At 40.4% G+C, this 20283-nt stretch overlaps 1 protein-coding gene across 5 annotated transcripts in view; it reads right to left on the reverse strand.

The window, feature by feature from the left end:
• Nucleotides 1-813: 813 nt before the first annotated feature.
• Nucleotides 814-20283, reverse strand: part of LOC126048433 (N-acetylated-alpha-linked acidic dipeptidase 2-like) — a 37727-nt gene continuing 18257 nt past the window's right edge. For all 5 annotated transcript variants that reach the window (XM_049823452.1, XM_049823454.1, XM_049823451.1 and 2 more), the window contains 7 exons: nucleotides 19692-19759; nucleotides 13975-14066; nucleotides 12447-12537; nucleotides 11523-11787; nucleotides 6308-6389; nucleotides 5296-5388; nucleotides 814-3607 (listed from right to left, as the gene is read on the reverse strand). In XM_049823452.1, the coding sequence (XP_049679409.1) occupies nucleotides 3418-3607; nucleotides 5296-5388; nucleotides 6308-6389; nucleotides 11523-11787; nucleotides 12447-12537; nucleotides 13975-14066; nucleotides 19692-19759 (881 nt within the window). In that variant the 3' untranslated portion in view covers nucleotides 814-3417. The remainder of the gene's footprint in view (nucleotides 3608-5295; nucleotides 5389-6307; nucleotides 6390-11522; nucleotides 11788-12446; nucleotides 12538-13974; nucleotides 14067-19691; nucleotides 19760-20283) is intronic.

The following is a 20283-nucleotide window of genomic DNA, read 5'->3' on the forward strand; positions in this document are numbered from 1 at the left end:
AATGTCTTGTTCTTACACCTGAACTGTACAGTTACTGAGAAGATTTATGAAACTTCTGCAGCTGGTGTACTTGTACTTCAGTCATCAGGATACCAGGATAGGGAAATTTTCATTTCATTGGTCCACAAAGGCAGTCCCCTGATGCGTGAGTCAGCTTTGGGAAGGGTTGCTAAATTACAGGGTGTTGAGAGAAACTCTTAATCCCAAGCTCTTAATCTTCAAAGGTTTTGAATTAGTTTGAGTTTTTATTAAGCTTAAGATCTGCAGAGCTTTTTTTGAGGTGGTTCTATTTATTGATTGAAAAACACAGCAGAAACACTATCTTAAATTACTACCAATTTTGGTGCAAATGAAAGTATGTTGTAACTGGATTGTGTTTATTGCTTACTGGAGAATGGAGCATGTAGGTTATCCCCACTTTCCAGCCATCGCTAAATTGACCAAGTGTTATGGCTTCCTTTCCAAAGGCAAGCCAAAGGTATTTCAGCCATAACAGAATCTGAAATAAACTTCCCGGCACTGTCCCTTTGAGACTGATTTTCTAAAGAGACAATTGGCAAACCGAATATCCAAGTGATATTTGGTTCATCCAAGTTTTAATTTCGCCAAATTGTTTTGCAGCCCCGGTCTAGGCTGAAGGGTCTGTTTCGTCCAGCTGTATGATTCACAGATTGCTTCAGCCAGGTTGAGTGAACAAATTGTGCACATGGAATTAGAGAAGGACAGAGCAGGCGATCCAGTGTTACCCGTTTGTAAGGAGAGCCTGAAAAATCCGCCCCACGCTTTGAAATTATGGGCAGGCAGAGCTGCACAAATACAGCAGCTTTGGGCTGGGAGACAGTGGCAGTGCCTTGGTTGCCCATCTATAGAAGAGGAGATACTACTGACTGAAGCAGGGAAGGCCATCTCAGCTCTGAGTCACTGATCCTCTCAATACCAAAAAGATGGGACTTTATGGAAATCAATTAGTATAAGCCATTTATAAGTGGTTTGGTTTCCTTATTTAGAAGGGTTTGGCTGTCACTCTCCCTCAGTAGAACTTTATAGAGAGGAATGGAAATGGATTTAAACTATTTTGTATACTTCTTAGGATGTAGCGGGTCATGATGAATCGTACATTCATACAGAGTTATCAATTAAGTTGAGAAGAGGAACAAAGCAATCGATGCTGGCTGTGCATGCAGCCTAATGTGAGCTGTAATTTATTCTTACAGCTTCAAACTGCACAGGGAAACAAGAAGAGATAAAATTCTTTTGCAGCAGCAAGGTAATGGCACAGAACTTCAAAGGCTAACTACCACTGAAACGGTTGTTCACTGGTTTATACTATTAAAGAGATTGCTGTAAATGAAGGAGGGAGCACACTTTGTCAGGTATTTCCTTTTTACGTGGAAATTCCTTGTTTGCCCTATTCTCTGATGATCCTACCGCAGCGACCACTGACAGATCCAAAGCTGGCTGCTGTTCACAAGGAAGAGGCACTGGTGGCTTTGTTCCACCCTCCAGATATCCTAACCCTCCCTCGGGGGCACATTCAGTTACTGCCCACTGCAGTTAACATAAAGCTATGATGGAGCAGGAAGAGTGGGCGATTCAGAAAAAGGGAAGAAAAACTAGTGCAATTACATACCGGTCACTGTTCACAGGGTATCACTTCCTTCAGCAACACCTTAAGCTACAGATGCAGAGATGAACAACTTAATAACTGTGAGTGGCCCCAGTTAAGCAGAAGTAAAGACGACAACAAAAATGTAGTCGCTGTTCTGGTGTCCTCAGCATTGACTACTCGTGTCTCTTAAGTGCATGCCGACAAGGTCAGTTAAGCACTACTTTTGCCACCAGAAGTGGTAAAGCATGGACTGTGGAAGTGTAATTTCCTCCTCATGTGCCTAAGGCTTGATTTGTGAAAAGCAATTTAGCAGTAAATTGTGAGCACATCATCCATAGGTACACAGTCCTTCATCTTTCAGAGAGGCTTATTGGAAGTGATGCCAGTGAAAGCCTCTTTTCTTGGTGGCATATATCCCCCAAAACAACTTCCCAAAGGACTGAACTATAGTAATTTCTGGTTCCCTTGTCTGAATTCAAGGCATTTGAGATGAGAAGAACTCCTGCTATAGCCTAGTAATTGTCCTGTTTCTCTAATTCTGTCTTTTTTAGTACCACATCTGTTCTATTCCCCATAAAACAAAAAGGATTGTATTCCTACAACCTGGTGCAATTTATGGTTGTGAGAAAAACTGTAGCATATTTTACATAAGAGAAGAAATTGGTTATTATCAGCTCCCACAAACTGGAATGTGATTTAATAAAATTCTAGCAATTTAATTAGTTGTAAAGCATGTAGATAAGAAGTACATTTAAAGGGCAAATGAAGAAAGAATCACATTTTTTACAAATTAAACAGTTTTGTACAATTACCCTTCTCATGCATTTCAGTTTGTCTTTGAATGTAAAAGCAGCTTCTGGTGGGAAACTTTCTTCAGGTCTTATATGAAGACAGAGTAACCTCAAGCCCCATGCCAACAGTAACAATGTCCTCCAGCTCCCTCAACTGGAAGAAGACATCTGCATGAAAGACATCTGGGAGAAAAACAGGAACAAAAGCTGGTTCCCCAAACAAAGGGTTTGGGACTAGTGAAAGTACCAAAACGAGCAGGGAGGTCAGCTTTTGGTTATTCCCCCAAATCTTTGTTTTCCAAAGTGCAAGTAAAGGAGGGAGGTGCACAGTGACTTTCGGAGAGATGGACACTTGCTCCCCAAGAAAATGCTTTTGGATTTCTGCATATAAGCAGCTGTTCTGTCTGATTATCAAGAATGGCTAGTGCTGCTTTGGCAATTGGCAAGAGGGTCAGTATGTTATTTTTTCAGGAAAAGCAAGCAAATCAGTATAATGAGGATTTTACCAGTCCTGCAGAATAGATTCTAAAATATAGAGATAGATGCCTTTCGTGTCTTGTATTATAAAAGTAACTATCAGAACAAGAAAAATGCACATACTGAGGAGCGTTATTTTTTTCTCTTCCAATGTGTGCCGTTGATCACTGCTACGGACAAGATTTACAGATAGCTTGGCAAATAACTGGTTTTGTAACTGTGCATCTAAAATAAAGGGTCCTCAAAATTGGCAGATCTTTCAGGGAACTGATTTTTCTTTCTCCCTACCCTCAAATTTGCTTCCATCTAGGCTTGTTGTTAAAGCTACAGTTTTATCAGTATCAGAGAAGAATTAATTTCTAGCTCAGGAGTTCTTTGATACACAGAGCACCCCCTCACCCTACCAGTACACTTGCATGCATTCAGAAGGTTGCAAACTCAGATACGGTGAGCAGTCACGAGAGACTGGGTCACTGTAGTAGCCTGACTACACTACGTTTCAGACTTGGCTGTTTGACCGAGGTTTTTGAAGCCGCCATCCTATGCTACTTCTTGCAGTGTCCCTGCTGCTGCCTGCACAGTGAAGGCTGCAATGGAAATCTGCCTCTTTACTTCTTCCCAGGCTTCGTGTTGATCAGCTTTGCTTTCGATATCAAACATGGCATCGTAGATCCCTGGGAAGGACTCTCCAGCATACTTGTTGTGACTGCTTGGAGCAAAGATGATGTGTCTGTGGGGACAGAAGAAAAAAATGTAGGTATACTAAATAAAAGTAACCATTAATGGGTGGTGGCGCGGTGGTGTTCATTTTAAGGAACTGTATGTGTCCTACATAAAGCAGCTGTGAATCCCATGAAGACCAGAACTTACTAAATACACAGGAAACTTAGCTGGACCTGTCTTTAAAAGCACAAGAGGAAGCAGCCCCCAGGGCAAAATCTATGGGAAAGGGCACAGATTTAGGACACGTAGCCTTCGTCTTGGGAAGAGATGACATGTTTGTCTAACTAGGAACAAAACAATGTTAAATTTTTTTGAAAATGAGAGCTCAACAAACCTGCTGAATTAATATGGCAGTCTGGAACAGGGAATAAAACTAATTATGGGTGTACTATGAGAAGTGGAACAGAAACTTCAAAAATAACTAAGCAGCTGAATGATGGTCAGCAGATCTGGGAAAGGAATGTAAAAAGAGGGAAACAAATCTATGGGAGACTTCTTGAGAAAACATGAATTTTTCAGAGAAAAAGTGATCATATTGGAATAGAACTGTGCAAAAGTATCAATTTTATTTGTTGGTGGTTTGGGGTTGTTTTTTTTTTTTTTTTTTAAATAATGAATAGTTGCAGATCTGCTTTTAAATTGATTTTGTTCATACGAAGTATAAAAGCACATTTGTAGCATGTGAGAGAGTCCTCCCAAATCAAAATAAACACTAAAGCTACATTAATAAATGCAGGCAAGTAAAAAAAAAAAAAAAAAAATTTTCAAAATCCAGACAGGTCTAAATGATACCTAACACCCAACAAGAACTGTAGAAAACAACCATTTCATTCTTCCAAAAGTGTGAACAACAGTTTATCCTAGGAGGGGGGACGTGTGATTCTCAATCCTACCTGGCTGAGGGACTTCTGGCTTGGTGTGAAAGCCATCAGTGAGTCAGATATATCCAGTCATTAGGAAAAAGTGGATACTGAGAGTAAAGTGACATAGACATGCCTGACACTGGAAGCTAGCTTTTTGTCAAGTGTTACTAATAAATGCACTGGGTTTCTATAAAGGGTATTGTGGTGCACCGAACATTGTCTTTCTCCAGGCCCACGTGCTTGTAGAGAGAAAACTTCAAGAATAACTAGTTAATGATTTAAGCTAATAGGAGCATCTATAGAAGCAGCCAAAGCTGAGACAGATGGGACTCTGCAGCACAGCTCATCTGTCCTGTGCTCAAAGGTCACTCTCTCCAAGCTCTCTCTTCTGGATGGCTCTCTTCACCTGACCCTCACTACACATCTGTTCTCATCCTCTTCTCTCTCTTACTCTACCCTTGTTTCTCCTCTCTTTCCAATACAGTTGATTCTCCACTCAGTCCTCACTTTGTACAGGCTTAAAAGAGCAAGTGGTAAGAGAAGTGGTACTGCACACTGGCAGGTAAAAGTCACAGGGTATGATGGCTAATAAAAACAGAGTGCCGGACCCAAGAAGAGGAATTAGGCATCACAAGACTGGTGCAGCCAAGGAGGTCTCCTCGGGGGTTATAAACAAATTCTGCTACTCACTGGGTTGCACCTAAAATGATCTGTTGAGCAGTAATTCCTATATAAGGCCTATACAGCAGTTCAACTGACCAGTCAGTTAGGGTGGGCTTCACCTGCAAAATTCAGTGCCTTAGACAGCTGGTCAAGAAACTTGTAACCTCACCTGTAAAACTTCCTTCCTGGTAAGCCAAGAGGATCAATGAAAGCTCTTTCTGTAAACATCAGCTGATCATTCATGATTCGCACTGCAACTGGACTGCAGAAAATGGAGACAGAGACATTTCACACAATGAGGAAACATGACTTCCCAGTTTCATTTGAACAGTTTTCCTCTTCTTTGGACAGAAAAAAAAGACGGACAAGATGGTCTACAGTTTGCAAAAAGATGAGGTTTTGCAAAAGGAGATATTAAATACATGCTATATTAATGCATTAGGTTTTCTGTGTTAGAAAACTCAACTACAAGATTTCACACTATGCAAAATAAAATGGGAGACTTCCTGAGTGTATCAGATACTTGCTTGGTATTAAACGGCACTGGAAAGATCTCACTTAACAAGGGGAGAGGAAGGCCAAGATTTAGTTCAAGATGAAGATAGCCAGATTTTGGTGTCCACCCATAAGCCAAATTCCTGCTCTAATCTATACAGTAACATAGTAAGGATGGGATTCAGTTGCCTAAACACGGCTATCTGGTACCATACTAGGTGTCTAGGAGCACCTGGCCTCCAGCCACTGCACTCAGAGGGCACAGGAGTCCCAAAGGGCCCTCAGGTTTGCAAGCATCACACAGATATTTTAGATACTCTGAAGCATTATCTGGTCTCCTTGAGGTGTGCTGAAAGTACCTTCTGGCATCACCTACAATGCTGAAGTGCAGGTGTCTAAATACAGAGCTTGGTCCAATTTTAACTTTGCTACCTGCCTTTCCATGCATTACAATAATTTTAATGACAAGCTGATACTAGTAATAAGCTCTACAGCTGATACTATTCATCACAGAAAGCAGAATTCATCTTAGCAGATATTTCCTGTCTCAGAGTTCAAGGGCTCTATTCTACACTAATTGGAGAGACTCCTTGTGTAGTCACTGGAAAGAAAGAACTGCCACCCTGGGTACCTAAGGCAGATATACGTATATATATATTAAAAATATAATTTTTTTCCAGACTTACTTTTTCTTGTCAACTTGTTCAAGTCTTCTGTGAAATTCAGCAGCAGCCTTTGAGAAGTTCACCACAGCAGAAAAAAGAGGATCTAGAAAGGGAAGGACTTTGTGAACAACTTCAGAGTATCTACTGAGGCCAATATACCTCTCAGTTGCCCAGTGGGAGAAAAACTACATTTGTTTTGCTGATATAATTGCATTAATTTTGTTGTCTTTCCATAATTCATTAGTTTCCCTAGTGCAGACTTGAAAGAGCTGCACTACTAGCAGTCATAAACAAAGACCTTGTGCAACGAGGCCAACAATAAAGCAGAATGCTTGATAAAGCTTTCACGAGTATACATCTTCCCTCTGCCTGGCAAGGAAAAACAGGCTGGTATTGCAAATGAAGAACTCTGCAGTTTCCTTTTTAACAAAGGGATGCACTGCAGTATTTTGGTGTAAAAAGCCTGACTGACATAAAAAATAGCAGCTCTTCCAGCAGGCTATGGAAGGACAGCAGGATTTCTCTCTTGGAACATTATGTCCTATTCATACCATAACAGAAGAGTGTGATATGTAGATTGGATAGTATTAGGTGAGGCATAAAAGACACAGCTGTCCTGGAACACAGTGACAGACAAAGCAGATTAAAGTAGCCAAGTCCTGTGCTTGCTCCACACCTGCACCAGAGCTGCAGCGCAGGAGGTGCCTGTGCTGTGACCCTGCGTGCCGTCCCACAGTGCTGCTACTCACACCCCAGGGTTTTTTTTGTTAAGCCTGACTATGTGCAGGCAGGCTGGCGGGTAAGTCAGTTGCTTTTTCCTCCTCTGTCCCTGGCAGTACGTCCAAGCCATGTGGAATAACTTAGCCAAAGAAGCAGGCAGGCCTTTCTTTTAATGACAATATCAGCTGCGATGATTTTCCTGTGGATTTAATACAGACCTGGGAAAAGTATCAATTTATACAGCTAATTTTTGTAGAATAAGTAACAGGTGGATGTTATGAGGAGAAGAACTTCTGGCCTTACCAAAACTCAACTCAATTACAAAGAAGAAAGGTTTATAACTTGTACATTTTGCCCACAAGTTGCAGAAAACTTTAGATAAACCAGAGTATCCTCTCTTTGATCGTACAGGAATATGGGGCATAAGATTAGGTCATCCAAATCCAGTCCTCCATCGGCAACTATGGCCCTTCACTGTTTATAAATTTATCACACTATTTTAGTGTGATAGGCTTTTCGTAGATAGATTTATCACTCTATTCAGTGTGATTGGCTTTCTGTTCCCAGAACTCCTATTGAAAGCTGTTCTGCAGTCTTGTTTGCTCTTCTATTTCTAGCAAACTTATTTATTCATCACCAGCCTACACTTGTTTTCTCTTGTATTAATATTTGTGGTTAGTTTACATAATTAGAGGTACAGATTTAATGTATGCAAGCTGTTTACAGGCTGCAGTACAGACAGACCTATGGCACCTTGTGAGGGTGAGAATTTAGACTTGTCCACAACCCCAGCAATAGTTACAAGTTTGCCAGAGGACGGAGTTCTACCCTGCTGCCGTCAGGGCTATATCGTGGCAACAGATTATATATTGCAGAAGCAGTAGGAGGGGATTTAAGAGCAAAAAAGAAAGATCATCTGAAAATATGCAAGAGAATTTGTGCTCATGTTCACTAGCTATTCAGTGTTGCCAGTGTCAGTTATTTTAGAAAATATTACAACATTTTTTTTCTTTCCCTGAGGAACTTAGATCCTGATAGTGCATGACTACAAGTACATCTTTTATGAAAAAAAGGTTTCCAGCCTTCATTGTTGCAGAGGAACAGCAGAAATGTGAATCCAAAGGCACATAAAAACCTTAATCTATTATTTTGAAGGACAATTACATAATTTATTCAGACTTAATTAACAATCTTCTGACATTCAGTGTTGTCAATAGGCAATTCTATGAAAATACTGAGTGAAATTAATTTTAATTTTCACAGTATTGTAAAAATTGCCTATATACTTTAATGTACTCTGGTGCAATAGTATAAACAAAAACTAAAGATTATGGTTTTATTCAAGAAATAATTTAAACTGATCAGGCATCACAGAAGAGCCATGAAAATAATGAAAAGACTGAAAAACATGCCTTGTAAAAACTGATCAAAAGGAAACATCTATAAAGTTATTAAGGAGAGGGTTAAGTGATATTTTGGGGAAAAAAAGCTTAAAAAAAGATTGCTTCTAGAATCTAGGAACAAAAATAGATGCATTAGTCAGAAGGTAGTTTGGGCAACTTCTAATCTGAAATGAGAAAGAAACTCAAACAATGAAAATTGTTTCCACCCTTCAGAGGGTGGCAGCAAGGGCAGGTAGCCTGGGAGGAATACAGAAATTGTCCGAGGAGCCAGGGATCAGGTTGGGAAAGCTAAAGCCCTGACAGAATTAACTCTGGCCAGGGGTGTCAAGAGCAACAAGAAAAGCTTCTATAGGTACGTTGGTGATAAAAGGAAGACTAGGGAAAATAGGGGCCCTTTCTGGAAGGAAACAGGAGACCTGGTTACCTGGGACGTGGAGAAGGCTGAGGTACTCAATGACTTTTTTGCCTCAGTCTTCACCGTCAAGTGCTCCAGCCACACTGCCCAAGTCCCAGAAGGCAAAGGCAGGGACTGGGAGAATGAAGAACCACCCACTGTAGGAGAAGATCAGGTTCAAGACCATCTAAGGCAACTGAAGGTGCACAAGTCCATGGGACCTGATGAGATGAATCCGCGGGTCCTGAGGGAACTGGCAGATGAAGTGACTAAGCCACTATCCATCATATTTGAGAAGTTCAGACAGTCCAGGGAAGTTCCCACAGACTGGAAAAGGGGAAACATAATCCCCATTTTTAAAAAGGGAAAAAAGGAAGATCTGGGGAACTACAGGCCAGCCAGTCTCACTTCTGTGCCCAGCAAGATCAAGGAGTGGATCCTCCTGGAAACTATGCTAAAGCACATGGAAAATAAGGAGGTGACAGCCAACATGGCTTCACCAAGGGAAAATCACACCTGACAAATTTGGTGGTCTTCTATAACGGGGTTACAGTGTTGGTGGATAAGGGAAAGCAACAGATGTCATCTACCTGGACTTGTGCAAAGCATTTGACACTGTCGCACACGACATCCTTGTCTCTAAATTGGAGAGACATGGATTTGATGGATGCACCGCTCAGTGGATGAGGATGGTTGCACTCAAAGAATTGCAGTCAACAGCATGATGTCCAAGTGGAGAGCAGTGATGAGCGGTGTTCCTCAGGGGTCAGTTTTGGGACCGGTGCTGTTTAACATCTTTGTCAGTGACATGGACAGTGGGACTGAGTGCACCCTCAGCAAGTTTGCTGATGACACCAAGCTGTGTGGTGCGGTTGACACACTGGAGGGAGGGGATGCCATCCAGAGGGACCTGGGCAGGCTTGAGAGGTGGGCCTGGGTGAACCTCATGAAGTTCAACAAGAAGGCCAAGTGCGAGGTACTGCACATGGGTTGGGGCAATCTAAAGCACAAATACAGGCTGGGTGATGAGTGGATTGAGAGCAGCCCTGAGGAGAAGGACTTGGAGGTATTGTTTGACAAGAAGCTCAACATGACCCGGCAATGTGCGCTTGCAGCTCAGAAAGCCAACCATATCCTGGGCTGTATCAAAAGAAGCGTTGCCAGCAGGCTGAGGGAGGTGATTCTCCCCCCTGCTCTGCTCTGGTGAGACCCCACCTGCAGTACTGCATCCAGTTCTGGGGCCCCCAACATATAAAGGACATGGACCTGTTGGAGTGAGTCCAGAGGAGGGCCACGAAGATCATCAGAGGGCTGGAGCACCTCTTCTGTGAGGGCAGGCTGAGACAGTTGGGGTTGTTCAGCCTGGAGAAGAGAAGGATCCAGGGAGACCTAATAGCAGCCTCCCAGTACCTAAAGGGGGCCTATAGGAAAGTCAGAGAGGGACTTTTTACAAGGGCATGTAGTGATAGGATGAGGGGTAATGGCTTTAAACTGAAAGAGGGTAGATTTAGATTAGATATTAGGAAGTTCTTCACTGTGAGGGTGGTGAGGCACTGGAACAGGATGCCCAGAGAAGTTGTGGCTGCCCCATCCCTGGCAGTGTTCAAGGCCAGGTTGGATGGGGCTTGGAGCAACCTGGTCTAGTGGAAGGTGTCCCTGCCCATGGCAGGGGGGTTGGAACCAGGTGATCTTTAAGGTCCCTTCCAACCCAAACCATTCTATGAGTCTAGGATTTTATGAAAATAAATGATTTAACAGAAATTTTGGTAGATGTTCTACTACTGCAAAAACAAACTCCAGATTTGATGTTTCCTTACAAGACATGATGCAGTAAACACAACAACATATTGATATAAATCCTTGTTTTATGCAAAATCTCAGATCCATCACACAAGGCTTCTGCTGTCTCGAGTGGCCTTTTTACAAAAAAAGAGGTGTCTTTTCAATGTTTCATACAACCCAAAAGAGTACTGCATCCCCAAAAAGCTAGTTTATGTCTCTAAACCATGGGCCCATCAGATAGCAAGTGAATTAGGACTGACTTAAAATCCTCCTTGGTGCAGAAACACAAGGGGTAAATGAGGCAGGAAGAAAAAAAAGATGAGGGAGAGAGAAGGAGAGAAACAAAATTGCTGTGGAAGTTATCCTAGCCTGGGATCCAGAGCACTCTGCTGCTTCAGACCTGTTTTATATGCTTCACTGCAATGTGTTGAAGTGCTCAGCAAATGGATATATTTATGCAGAAAAGTTAGAGAAGTGCTTCTGTGGCCTAAAAGTGGTAGCCAGGCACTTGGACAGGTGGTAAGCAAGTTTCCCAGGGTCAGATGAGGTCTTTGGCTGAGGATGAATGGGCACCTGTATCTCTCAAGTTCCAGACAGTTGCCATAAACATTTAACTTGTCTTCTTTTTTACGCAAGAAAGTGAGAAGCAGGCTGATATATCTCTTTGTTCTGCATTTGAGGTCCCTGACTGTCCATGAGCACTGTAATATTCCCATAATTAATAATATGCATGAAAATTGTTATAACCCTCTCATCTAGACATTAATATGTTAAACCTGTGTTATGTTTAGAAAAAAAAAATAGAGGCTCTTTTTTATGATGGCAGAATTGAAAGAGGAAAGTAAGGAATTAATTTTCAGTGCTATAACAGATGTAATATGTCCCTGCATGATTCTAATTAATGCACTTAAGAAATAGTCTTGTGGCTGTTACTCACCAAATGATACTTTGTAACGTTTCAGCTGTTCTTCATGTTTCTTGGCCAATTTATAAATTCTATTGCTATATCCTTTTAAGGCTTCTCCATAATCTCTACAGTCGAATGGAATGACCTGGGAATCTGCCAGTTCATAAACCAGTTTGCCTCGTAACTGTGCAATTGTTAGCTGTTTCTTGAAGGTGGGGTCATAAAATTTTTCCACTAACTCAAAGGTCTCATACACAGTGTGATAAACAGGATAATTGCTGAATTTGTCTGCTTTCTGAAAAAGAGCAAGCAAATTTGTCAGTGCCCTGTATTCTAACTGCAGTTAAGGGATGTATTGATCACTTAATGACTATGATGTTTTGCACAGTTTCAAAATCAAAAAAGCTATTTGCTACAAAACACAATGTACTATCTTTCCATTTTTGTGTGTTCATTTTAAGAAACTAAAATAACCTGAATCGATGGACTGTTGCACAAGATTAAGTGAGCAGGCTTCCTTCTTTGTCTACACAGACCTGCCTTCAGTTCTATTGTACACAGACTGCCTTCACTAAAAGTGAAAACACTTTGGGGTTTTGGATAGCAGAAGTCCCTGATTGTGGCCCCTTTTTATCTTGTATAGTTATTTCTGAACAGAATCAAGGAAAATTTGTATATTAAGGGACCTACTAATAGTATGGTGGAATGAAATATACACCTCCAGTCAGATTCTATAAATACCTTTCTGTGAAGTTGAAAGCCTATAGAATATATACATCACTGTAACATGTTGTATTCTCCAACCATTTAGGTTTCTTGCTGAACTATGAAATGGCACTGATACACAAATGAGTCAAAGTTTCTTTGAAGCTTTTTTATTAATCATGTATAAATGCTTTTAAAAGATGACTGCTCAGCACTACCAAACTTCTTCAAGCAATCTGGAAGACTTACCCTGTTCTTGGTATAACGGACTCTGCCTGATGCAATTCCCAGTCGCTGAAAGTAAGCTTCAAAATCACTGCCTGATCCCAGCTTGTTTATTCTACACGTAGAAAAGAGAACATCTTAGTGAGACCACTTACTGTATAGTATGGTAGTAATTAATGCAAAATGCAGATTTTTCAAAGAAATGGAGGTCAGTTATTCTGGAGGGCACATCAGGGACACTAGTAAGATCAGAGACGAGCTAAGTGGCAAGCTTAATTAACCAATTTTATTCCACCACACTAATTCAGAATCCGATATTTCTAGGAAGATCTTTTAAAGGTAGCAATGCTGATTGTGACACTGACTACATTTAAAAAGAATGTGCACGTTATGCACGAGACCCATAAAATTGTATCAGATGCATCTCTGCAATCTTAAAACATTGATCATCTATTTCCAAACTAATATGAATTGGGCAGCAATATATGTAAAGACAGATGTGTTTATATACTTAGCATATTCCACAGTAGAATCAAAGACTGATAAATAATTTCCACTGCAGGACACTATTAGCGTTGTTACTTACAAGTAAATATTGCCATCTGCTGGGTAGGTGTGGCAAGACAGAGGAAAAGAAAATTCTAATAAAGATGGATGTAATATTCTAAGTATTTTCAAAGATATATTTAAGGTTTATATTAAGTTTTAGGTCTATATGTCTAGCCTGGTGAATAATTGTTGTTTCTTGGCTAAAAAAGAAAAAAGTTTCTTCTGTTCCAGCTAAATTTCTTCTGTTAGTATAAAATTCTGCAAGGAATTCTTTGTATCAACTGAGAAAGATCAGACCTGGTAGCTTTTTCAAAAGGAAAACATTTCAGTGAGTCTAATGAATCTAGAAATGCATCTTACCTGGGCCTGAAAGATAGGGTAATACACGCAGAAATTTTGGTCAAATTGCACAAAGGGGCAGTTCTATTTATCTTGCATGAGTAATGCCACATTGTGAATATGATTTAGCCCTACAAGTCACAAGCTCAAACAGCGTTTTGGAGTTTTAATACCTTCAAATATGAAGTTTTAATACACTCAGATATAGATTTGTAATGTATTACATTTACATCCATTGTATAAACAAAGAATAAGTATCATGAAAGCTTTTTGATTACCACTCTAGGCAGTTTCTTTCAACTGAGCATTTGCTTATCCTAACAATTTTGATATTATCTCATCTAGTAGGGTGACTAAAATATATTTTGAACTCTTTCCCCACCCTACTCTTTTTTGATTGCTTTCCAAATTGCTTTTCTACTAATAAAAGGCCTTTAAAATGTGTGAGGTTTCATTTTACAGCAGGCATAGATGTCACCATCATTAAAAAAAAAGTCATAAAATTTTATTTTATATTGCTTTAAAAGATATTGCTAGAGAGTCACCTTGTACTAAAAGGTTTTGTAGTGCTGTCATCAACAGCACATCTTGAAAAATTCTGGAGAGTAGCCATGCTATGATATGATGAAAATATTGGAAAAGAAAAAACAGATTAACAACTTACCGGGGATAGCTATTATTTTCAGTTGCAGGATCTTTCTCAAGCCAACTCTCATAAAGAGACTTATTTTCATAACTCTCATCAGGGCTTAAAATCTGGAGAGGAAAATATTATAATCTCATTGGAAGTAGCTCTAACTAAATTCATTATCAAAAGAGACCTTTACAGCTATCATCTGCATCATTCTTAATCATCGGCATTGCTGCATGCAGGGAAGTACACATACTCTATTTACATTTGTCACATACATTTATGGATCCCAACCACGAAAAGCATCTCACAGGTAGTTGGAACCAACCACAGACAGTGGTAAGAGCAGGTTAAAAGCTCAAGGACACTACATGGAGCTCATCCGCTTCTGGGGGAAGTGGATTGTGGGCATTTCTAGGACTTCTTACCACCTTATAGCACTGTGTATGTACACACACAACAGCATAGGTAACACTATGGAGCTCCTCCAGCAGCCAGGATGCCCCAGCTGCTTTCCTTTCAGCAGGCAAGGGGAGATGACGGCCCTAACCCTGTGGAGGTTTGCCCCGCACAGCAGCAATTTTCTTTCAACAGGCTGAGCCTGAGGAAGGGTAGAAAAGAATTGTGCTAGAAGGAAGGGTCAAAACCAGTCATCAGTTTTATTACAGCAGTGCCAAGGGGACTCAACCAAGACTAGAGAACCATTGTGCAAGACACTGTATGTACAAATGTAGGTTCCACCACTACCTTAAAAAAATCGAAAAGCTATGAAACCAGGATAGAAAAGGTAAGTATTAGTACAGCCATCATACAGCCAGGAAAACTATGAAAGAGTATAAAATTAGTTGATCAAAGCTCTTAGAAAATCTGTGGCAGAGGTAAAAAAAAATCAAGACTCTGGCCCTGGTCTCCATCTACACTTAAACAATCTTTAGTAGATGTGGTCCTTTAAATGTAAGATTGGTTATGAAGTGCAGAGGATTGGGATTATTTTTTTTGTCCCCCAAAAATACAAAGTATAAACATTCATGGCTAGATGCATGGTCCCACAGTATTGTTGAGACTTAAATCCTGCACTGAAAAATATACAGACTCCAAATTGAAAATCCAGAGAGTTCTGACCTCTGAGAGTACATCACCAGCTAGCAGAAAAATAACAACTTTGTGAAGTAACCGCTTGGCTGCTGTCATTTTCAGGGCACTTTAGTCAAGTTCTAGGGCTAAATTGAAAATGGCACATTAATAAGTGCAAGCTGAACTCTGACATATGGTAGTAAAAGTACTCCATGCTCTGGCAGAGATGTTATTCTGACAGCTCTGGTCATGTAAAAACCATTGGCCAGTTTTTTTAATACAACACGAGAGCCTAATAAAACATACTATTTGGTCTGGCTTCGTTCCAAATCTAGAATTGGCATAAGCTTACTGCTACCTCAAGGGAAGATGCAGAGTTCTTTAGTATAAACACAAAGTAAGAAGTGACGATCAGAACAGGGGAATTGGAGTTCAACTATTGCAGATGCTGGCTGGTGGTGATCAATTGTCTAAAGCCTAGCAGTAAAGCAGAGCCAGAAAAGACTGTCAACAGCTCAATGTTCCATCTGTATGCTGAGGACCACACTTAAATGCAGAACTCCTTGAAAGATGACACTTCATGTGTATGCTACATTTTTTTGGTGAGAAGTGGCTCACCAAAAAACAAGAGCAAAGACATCTTGCAATGTCGGATAGCTGGATGTTGGACTCTTTTTAATATGAACAGAAACAGATTTATTTTGGACATGCATAATCACCTGCCCTAATGTTCTCTCACATACTGGGCTTCCTGAATGAAATTCAATCCCACGCAAAAGCCCAATGCAAAGCATAGGGAACATTTTGGTCCCATTTATGCTGTTTCCAAGAATTAACTAGGACTCCTTTGGAGAGACTGAAAGAGTTAATGTCTCAGACATTGTGGTGGGGCAAGTTCTGCTTAAAGACAAACCCTTCACAGCAAGGAACCAAGGTGAAAAGCCCACCAGCTCAGACATCAGCAACAGGAGGGGAGGGCATGCTGGAGGGTGCGCAGCTCGCTGTTCTGATACAAAGATCAAACCACGGCCACGTCTGCAGGGAAGGAGAAGTTACTCCACAGATGACCCCCAAACCCAAAGGCTCACAAACTGCTCATTAACCTGATGAGTTCGGGTGCCTGCCCGAAGGAGGGGCAAGGATGATAAAAGGACACAAACTGAAGCCCCACACATGCAAGCCCACCGGGACTGGACCCCTCGGCTGACTGAACCAATGTTGGGCCCAGGACCGGTGAAATCTCTCTTCCTTTCTCTCTCTCTGTCTTCTTCTCTCTTTCCTTTTCCTTTTCCACAATCTCTACACCTCATCCGTTTCAAGATATAAACCGTTGACCAAGTCTGAGACTAAGAGTGGATCCAGCCGCCCCTGGGCCCTTCTCTGAGGAGGAGTCTGGAAAGCAAGGGGTCTGCTCTGAACCTCCTGACTCAACGGGAGGGATCTCCTTATTCCCTGAATTGATGTATATTGTTACACAGTTTACAGAAGTAGTCTTATGCCAAGTCCTGTTGTGAGAAACTCTGCCTCCTACTACCACGCCTCCCCAGTTCAGTTTGCTTCTGTCATAAATAAAATCTTTAACTGATCATTTGGTGTCATTTCACCTTAATTTAGCCCGAGGGAATTTCGAATTAAACAGGACTCCCTGGTCTGTCCAGTCTGGGTTGTGACACTCCTGAAGTGCACAGGACTTCTCACTATTCCTGTTCAAGGAACTAACAACCAGGATATGCAAAGACTTAATGGGTTGAGGCTTTGATGTGTACATTTAGCTTCCCAATGTCATCCAAATCCAAATGCATTGCAGTTGAAATAGCAAAACAAAGAATATAATCACTCTGCCTTAACCTTTGAGCCCTTACAGAAATAAGGGTTTTTTTTCAGATTAGTGGAAAAGTCACTACTGATTAGCAAAGGTACGAATTGTAGTCTTTGTTTATCTTTATAAGAGGCTACCTAAATGCAAGTGAAGAGAATAAAAAAAAAAAAAAAAGAAAATTAAGCAGATCCCTCTGCAAAACAGAGCTTCCCTGTTCTAGCTGTTGCTTTAGTTTGTCTCCCTCTTTTCTTAATCCAAATCACTCGAATTTTTAGAGACCTCAAGAATAAAGATATTTCAACCCTTAAGTGAATTTCATTCTGTGATACTAGAAGCAGTAAGCCAAGTAAAAGATGTGCCACATTTCTACATGATCCATCAGTCATCTATACACATGTTTCTATACCAACAAAAATGGTGTCCTAGCTAGAAGTGGTCCTTCAGCAAACACCCTTTGGTATCCCTAACTTGTCTCCAGGAGTCCATCAAAACATCTTTTTCCTTGGGAAAATTCCAACAATTTCTATGAATGATCTTACAGAAAAGTTCAAAAGAGTGTAAGTGTTCTAGAGAAAGGTTTCAAAGCCTGTGATTTATGGATCACTGGAGGTCACTGGTGGCCCTTCAACATTGGGGGTTGAAAGATGGTTCAGAAATGAAAACTACAATGTTGAATCACTGTAAAAACTGAACCATGATTTTGTTTTTCAAAAAGATCATAGAATCATAGAACAGAATCATAGAATGGTTTGGGTTGGAAGGAACCTTAAAGATCACCTGGTTCCAACCCCCCTGCCATGGGCAGGGACACCTTCCACTAGACCAGGTTGCTCCAAGCCCCATCCAACCTGGCCTTGAACACTGCCAGGGATGAGAGGCCGTCCCAGGTTTAACAGCAAAAAAAGAGGAAAACACTCCTCTAGACAAATATGACAAGGAACATCTCAAATTTATTTAGTGAGACAGAGGAAAAAAAAAATGAGTAAAAAGAAAAAAAGGATTTCAGATTAGATTCTTTGGACAGAGACAAAATGATAAAACTGGGGAAAATGCTCTTTGACTGTGTACAGAAAGCAGAGAACAGCAGAGAGACAGAACGTTATTGCAGAATCCTGCTCTGTGGAACAACAGAAAAGAAAAAGTAGTTGTGGGTTTTGTCTATAACGAACTACCAAGAAAAAAAATAAATCTAAGATGTTCCAACAGTGGCTTTAAGGAGCTCAAGAAATAGTCAGACTTTTCACTAACAACTCTCTACCATAAAATAATCCCCTTTATAAATGGAGCTATGAAGAATATGGATGAATATAATGTACTTCTAGGAGCTTTTTAGCAGGGAGACAGCATGGAATTATGGAGTAGTTGTCAGATTTTCTATTGTTTACATTATGCTTCTAATGTTAAAAGCTTAAATAACACTGAATAGGAAAATTTTCAAAACAGCCAGTCTCAAGTACTTCATATGGTACTTTAATGGAAGTTTTCTACTCAAACCCAGCAACAGTTGAATAGTTGACTTAAGATCAAGAGCGAGGTACTATTTTTAGCCCAGAGCATTTTTTTACTTTGTTTATCTTTTGCAGAAAGATAAATCCCTCTGGCTTGCTGCAGACAGAATGTAAATTATTTTGTCCAGAGTCTTGCAGCACTAGGGACATGGAAATTTTTATACGCAAACCAGAGTGCCCTTCAGTGTGTGAAGTGTCACAGCTAATGTTTGAACAGGCATAGCTTCTTCCCCCACAAGGAAGAAAGAGTAAGATAGAAAAAGTTGATAACAAAATAAAATGTAGAGAAGAAACGAAAAACACGGGAATAGCACAGATAAACGACCCCACATTCAAACCATGGCATTTCCAGTGTTAAAACAAAGTGTACTGCATTTTAAAATAACTCAGGATGAATGTATCTAGTGGAATGGGAGACTAGGAGCTGGAGTCATCCTACCAAGTGCCATTACAGTGCAAGTTTTTAGACTGGACCGAGTCACCTGGGCCCTCTTAATATCAGGGGGGGAAAACAGTTTGTGAGTTCTGTCTGTACAAGAGTAGACAACCACTTTTGGTCAAATGAATCTCATCCTAAAGGTACCTATTTCTACCAATTGCCTTTAAAGGGAGCCTACATTGCTTAAGTCAGACAGAGATGTCTTCTGTTAATTGAGATGAATCCAGATCTGAGGATAGTGACAATGGCTCATGCTTAGGTGCCTAATCTGGTTAACTCCTCATACGGCCAACGAAGTTTCATGCTTTAATGGATCATAATCTCTCAGCCTTATGATAATTCATCCTGAGAGATGAAAGCAAAGGAGATATGATTAGACCACTTGTAATCATGCAAATCCATACATCCGGCCTGTTACAAAACCCACTCAATCCTTCAATATTTATCACAGTATTTCAGGGGCTCAGTGAGATATAAAGGAGATTCAGCAGGAACAGACAGAGAGAAAATGGTAGGTAGCCAATGTGAAAACGAATAGATTCTCTTTTGCACATGAAAAGGAAATGTAAAATGCAATTTATTTCCTTGAATACTTATCACTTTAGAGAATTGTTCTTGCTCAAGTGTTTTATTATCTTGTTTTTATTGTTATTATCTTTACTATATATTGCAAATAACATTCCCCTTATGTCAGTGTCACATTTCAACCTTTCTAAGAATACTAAGGAACTACGAGCCTGGACTGTGTACCACTGATGGGATATTTTGCTATTGATTTTGGTGGGATCAAGATTTTCCCAGCACAGCAATAAGATAAATCCAATATTATTCAATAATCCAATTTTATCCAATAAACTTGCAGTTTTACATTCTTAGAAAGTCACAAGCAGTAGATGCTCTGATTGTGTACCTCTTTTGTCAGATTATACACCAGTTTGTAGAGAAGAGGTGTGCAGTCAACTCTTAATGTGTAGTTACCTGAAAATGAAACAAAAAGACATGGAAATTTTCACTTCACGTACCAGTGGCATTATCTTTCTTAATGGATTAAGCCCTGCAGTCCTTTCTTAGACAAACTTCTTGACTCCAAGGCAAGAATCTAGATCTTGCCTCAGAATATGTACAGAAATAGAATACCTGGTCACATTGTATAAGCTGCTGCTACTACGTGACAATGATGCGTTGGTTATAGTACATACGCAGTAATGTAGTTAAGCCTTCCCATAGTTCTAAAACAGGCCTAACTACCCCTCATTAGTTACAAGCCCTTGTCACTCATATGCTCCCTGAAGCTTGTCTTAAACAGAAGGCAATGGTAACATCCTACTTTTTGTAGGATGTTAAAAATAAAGTTAGTGCATGCAGGAACTGTGCAGGAGGAAAGACATATTCCCTGCAAGATGTTTTAAGAAATCATTCAATGCAGCTTCTTCTCTTATCATAAAGAGTACTTTTTCCAATGTTTTTGCAGACTGTATCTGAAAGACAGGCCATCTTCTGAG

The sequence above is a fragment of the Accipiter gentilis genome, chromosome 19 (assembly GCF_929443795.1).
Source record: "Accipiter gentilis chromosome 19, bAccGen1.1, whole genome shotgun sequence".
Taxonomy (NCBI): Eukaryota; Metazoa; Chordata; class Aves; order Accipitriformes; family Accipitridae; genus Astur; species Astur gentilis.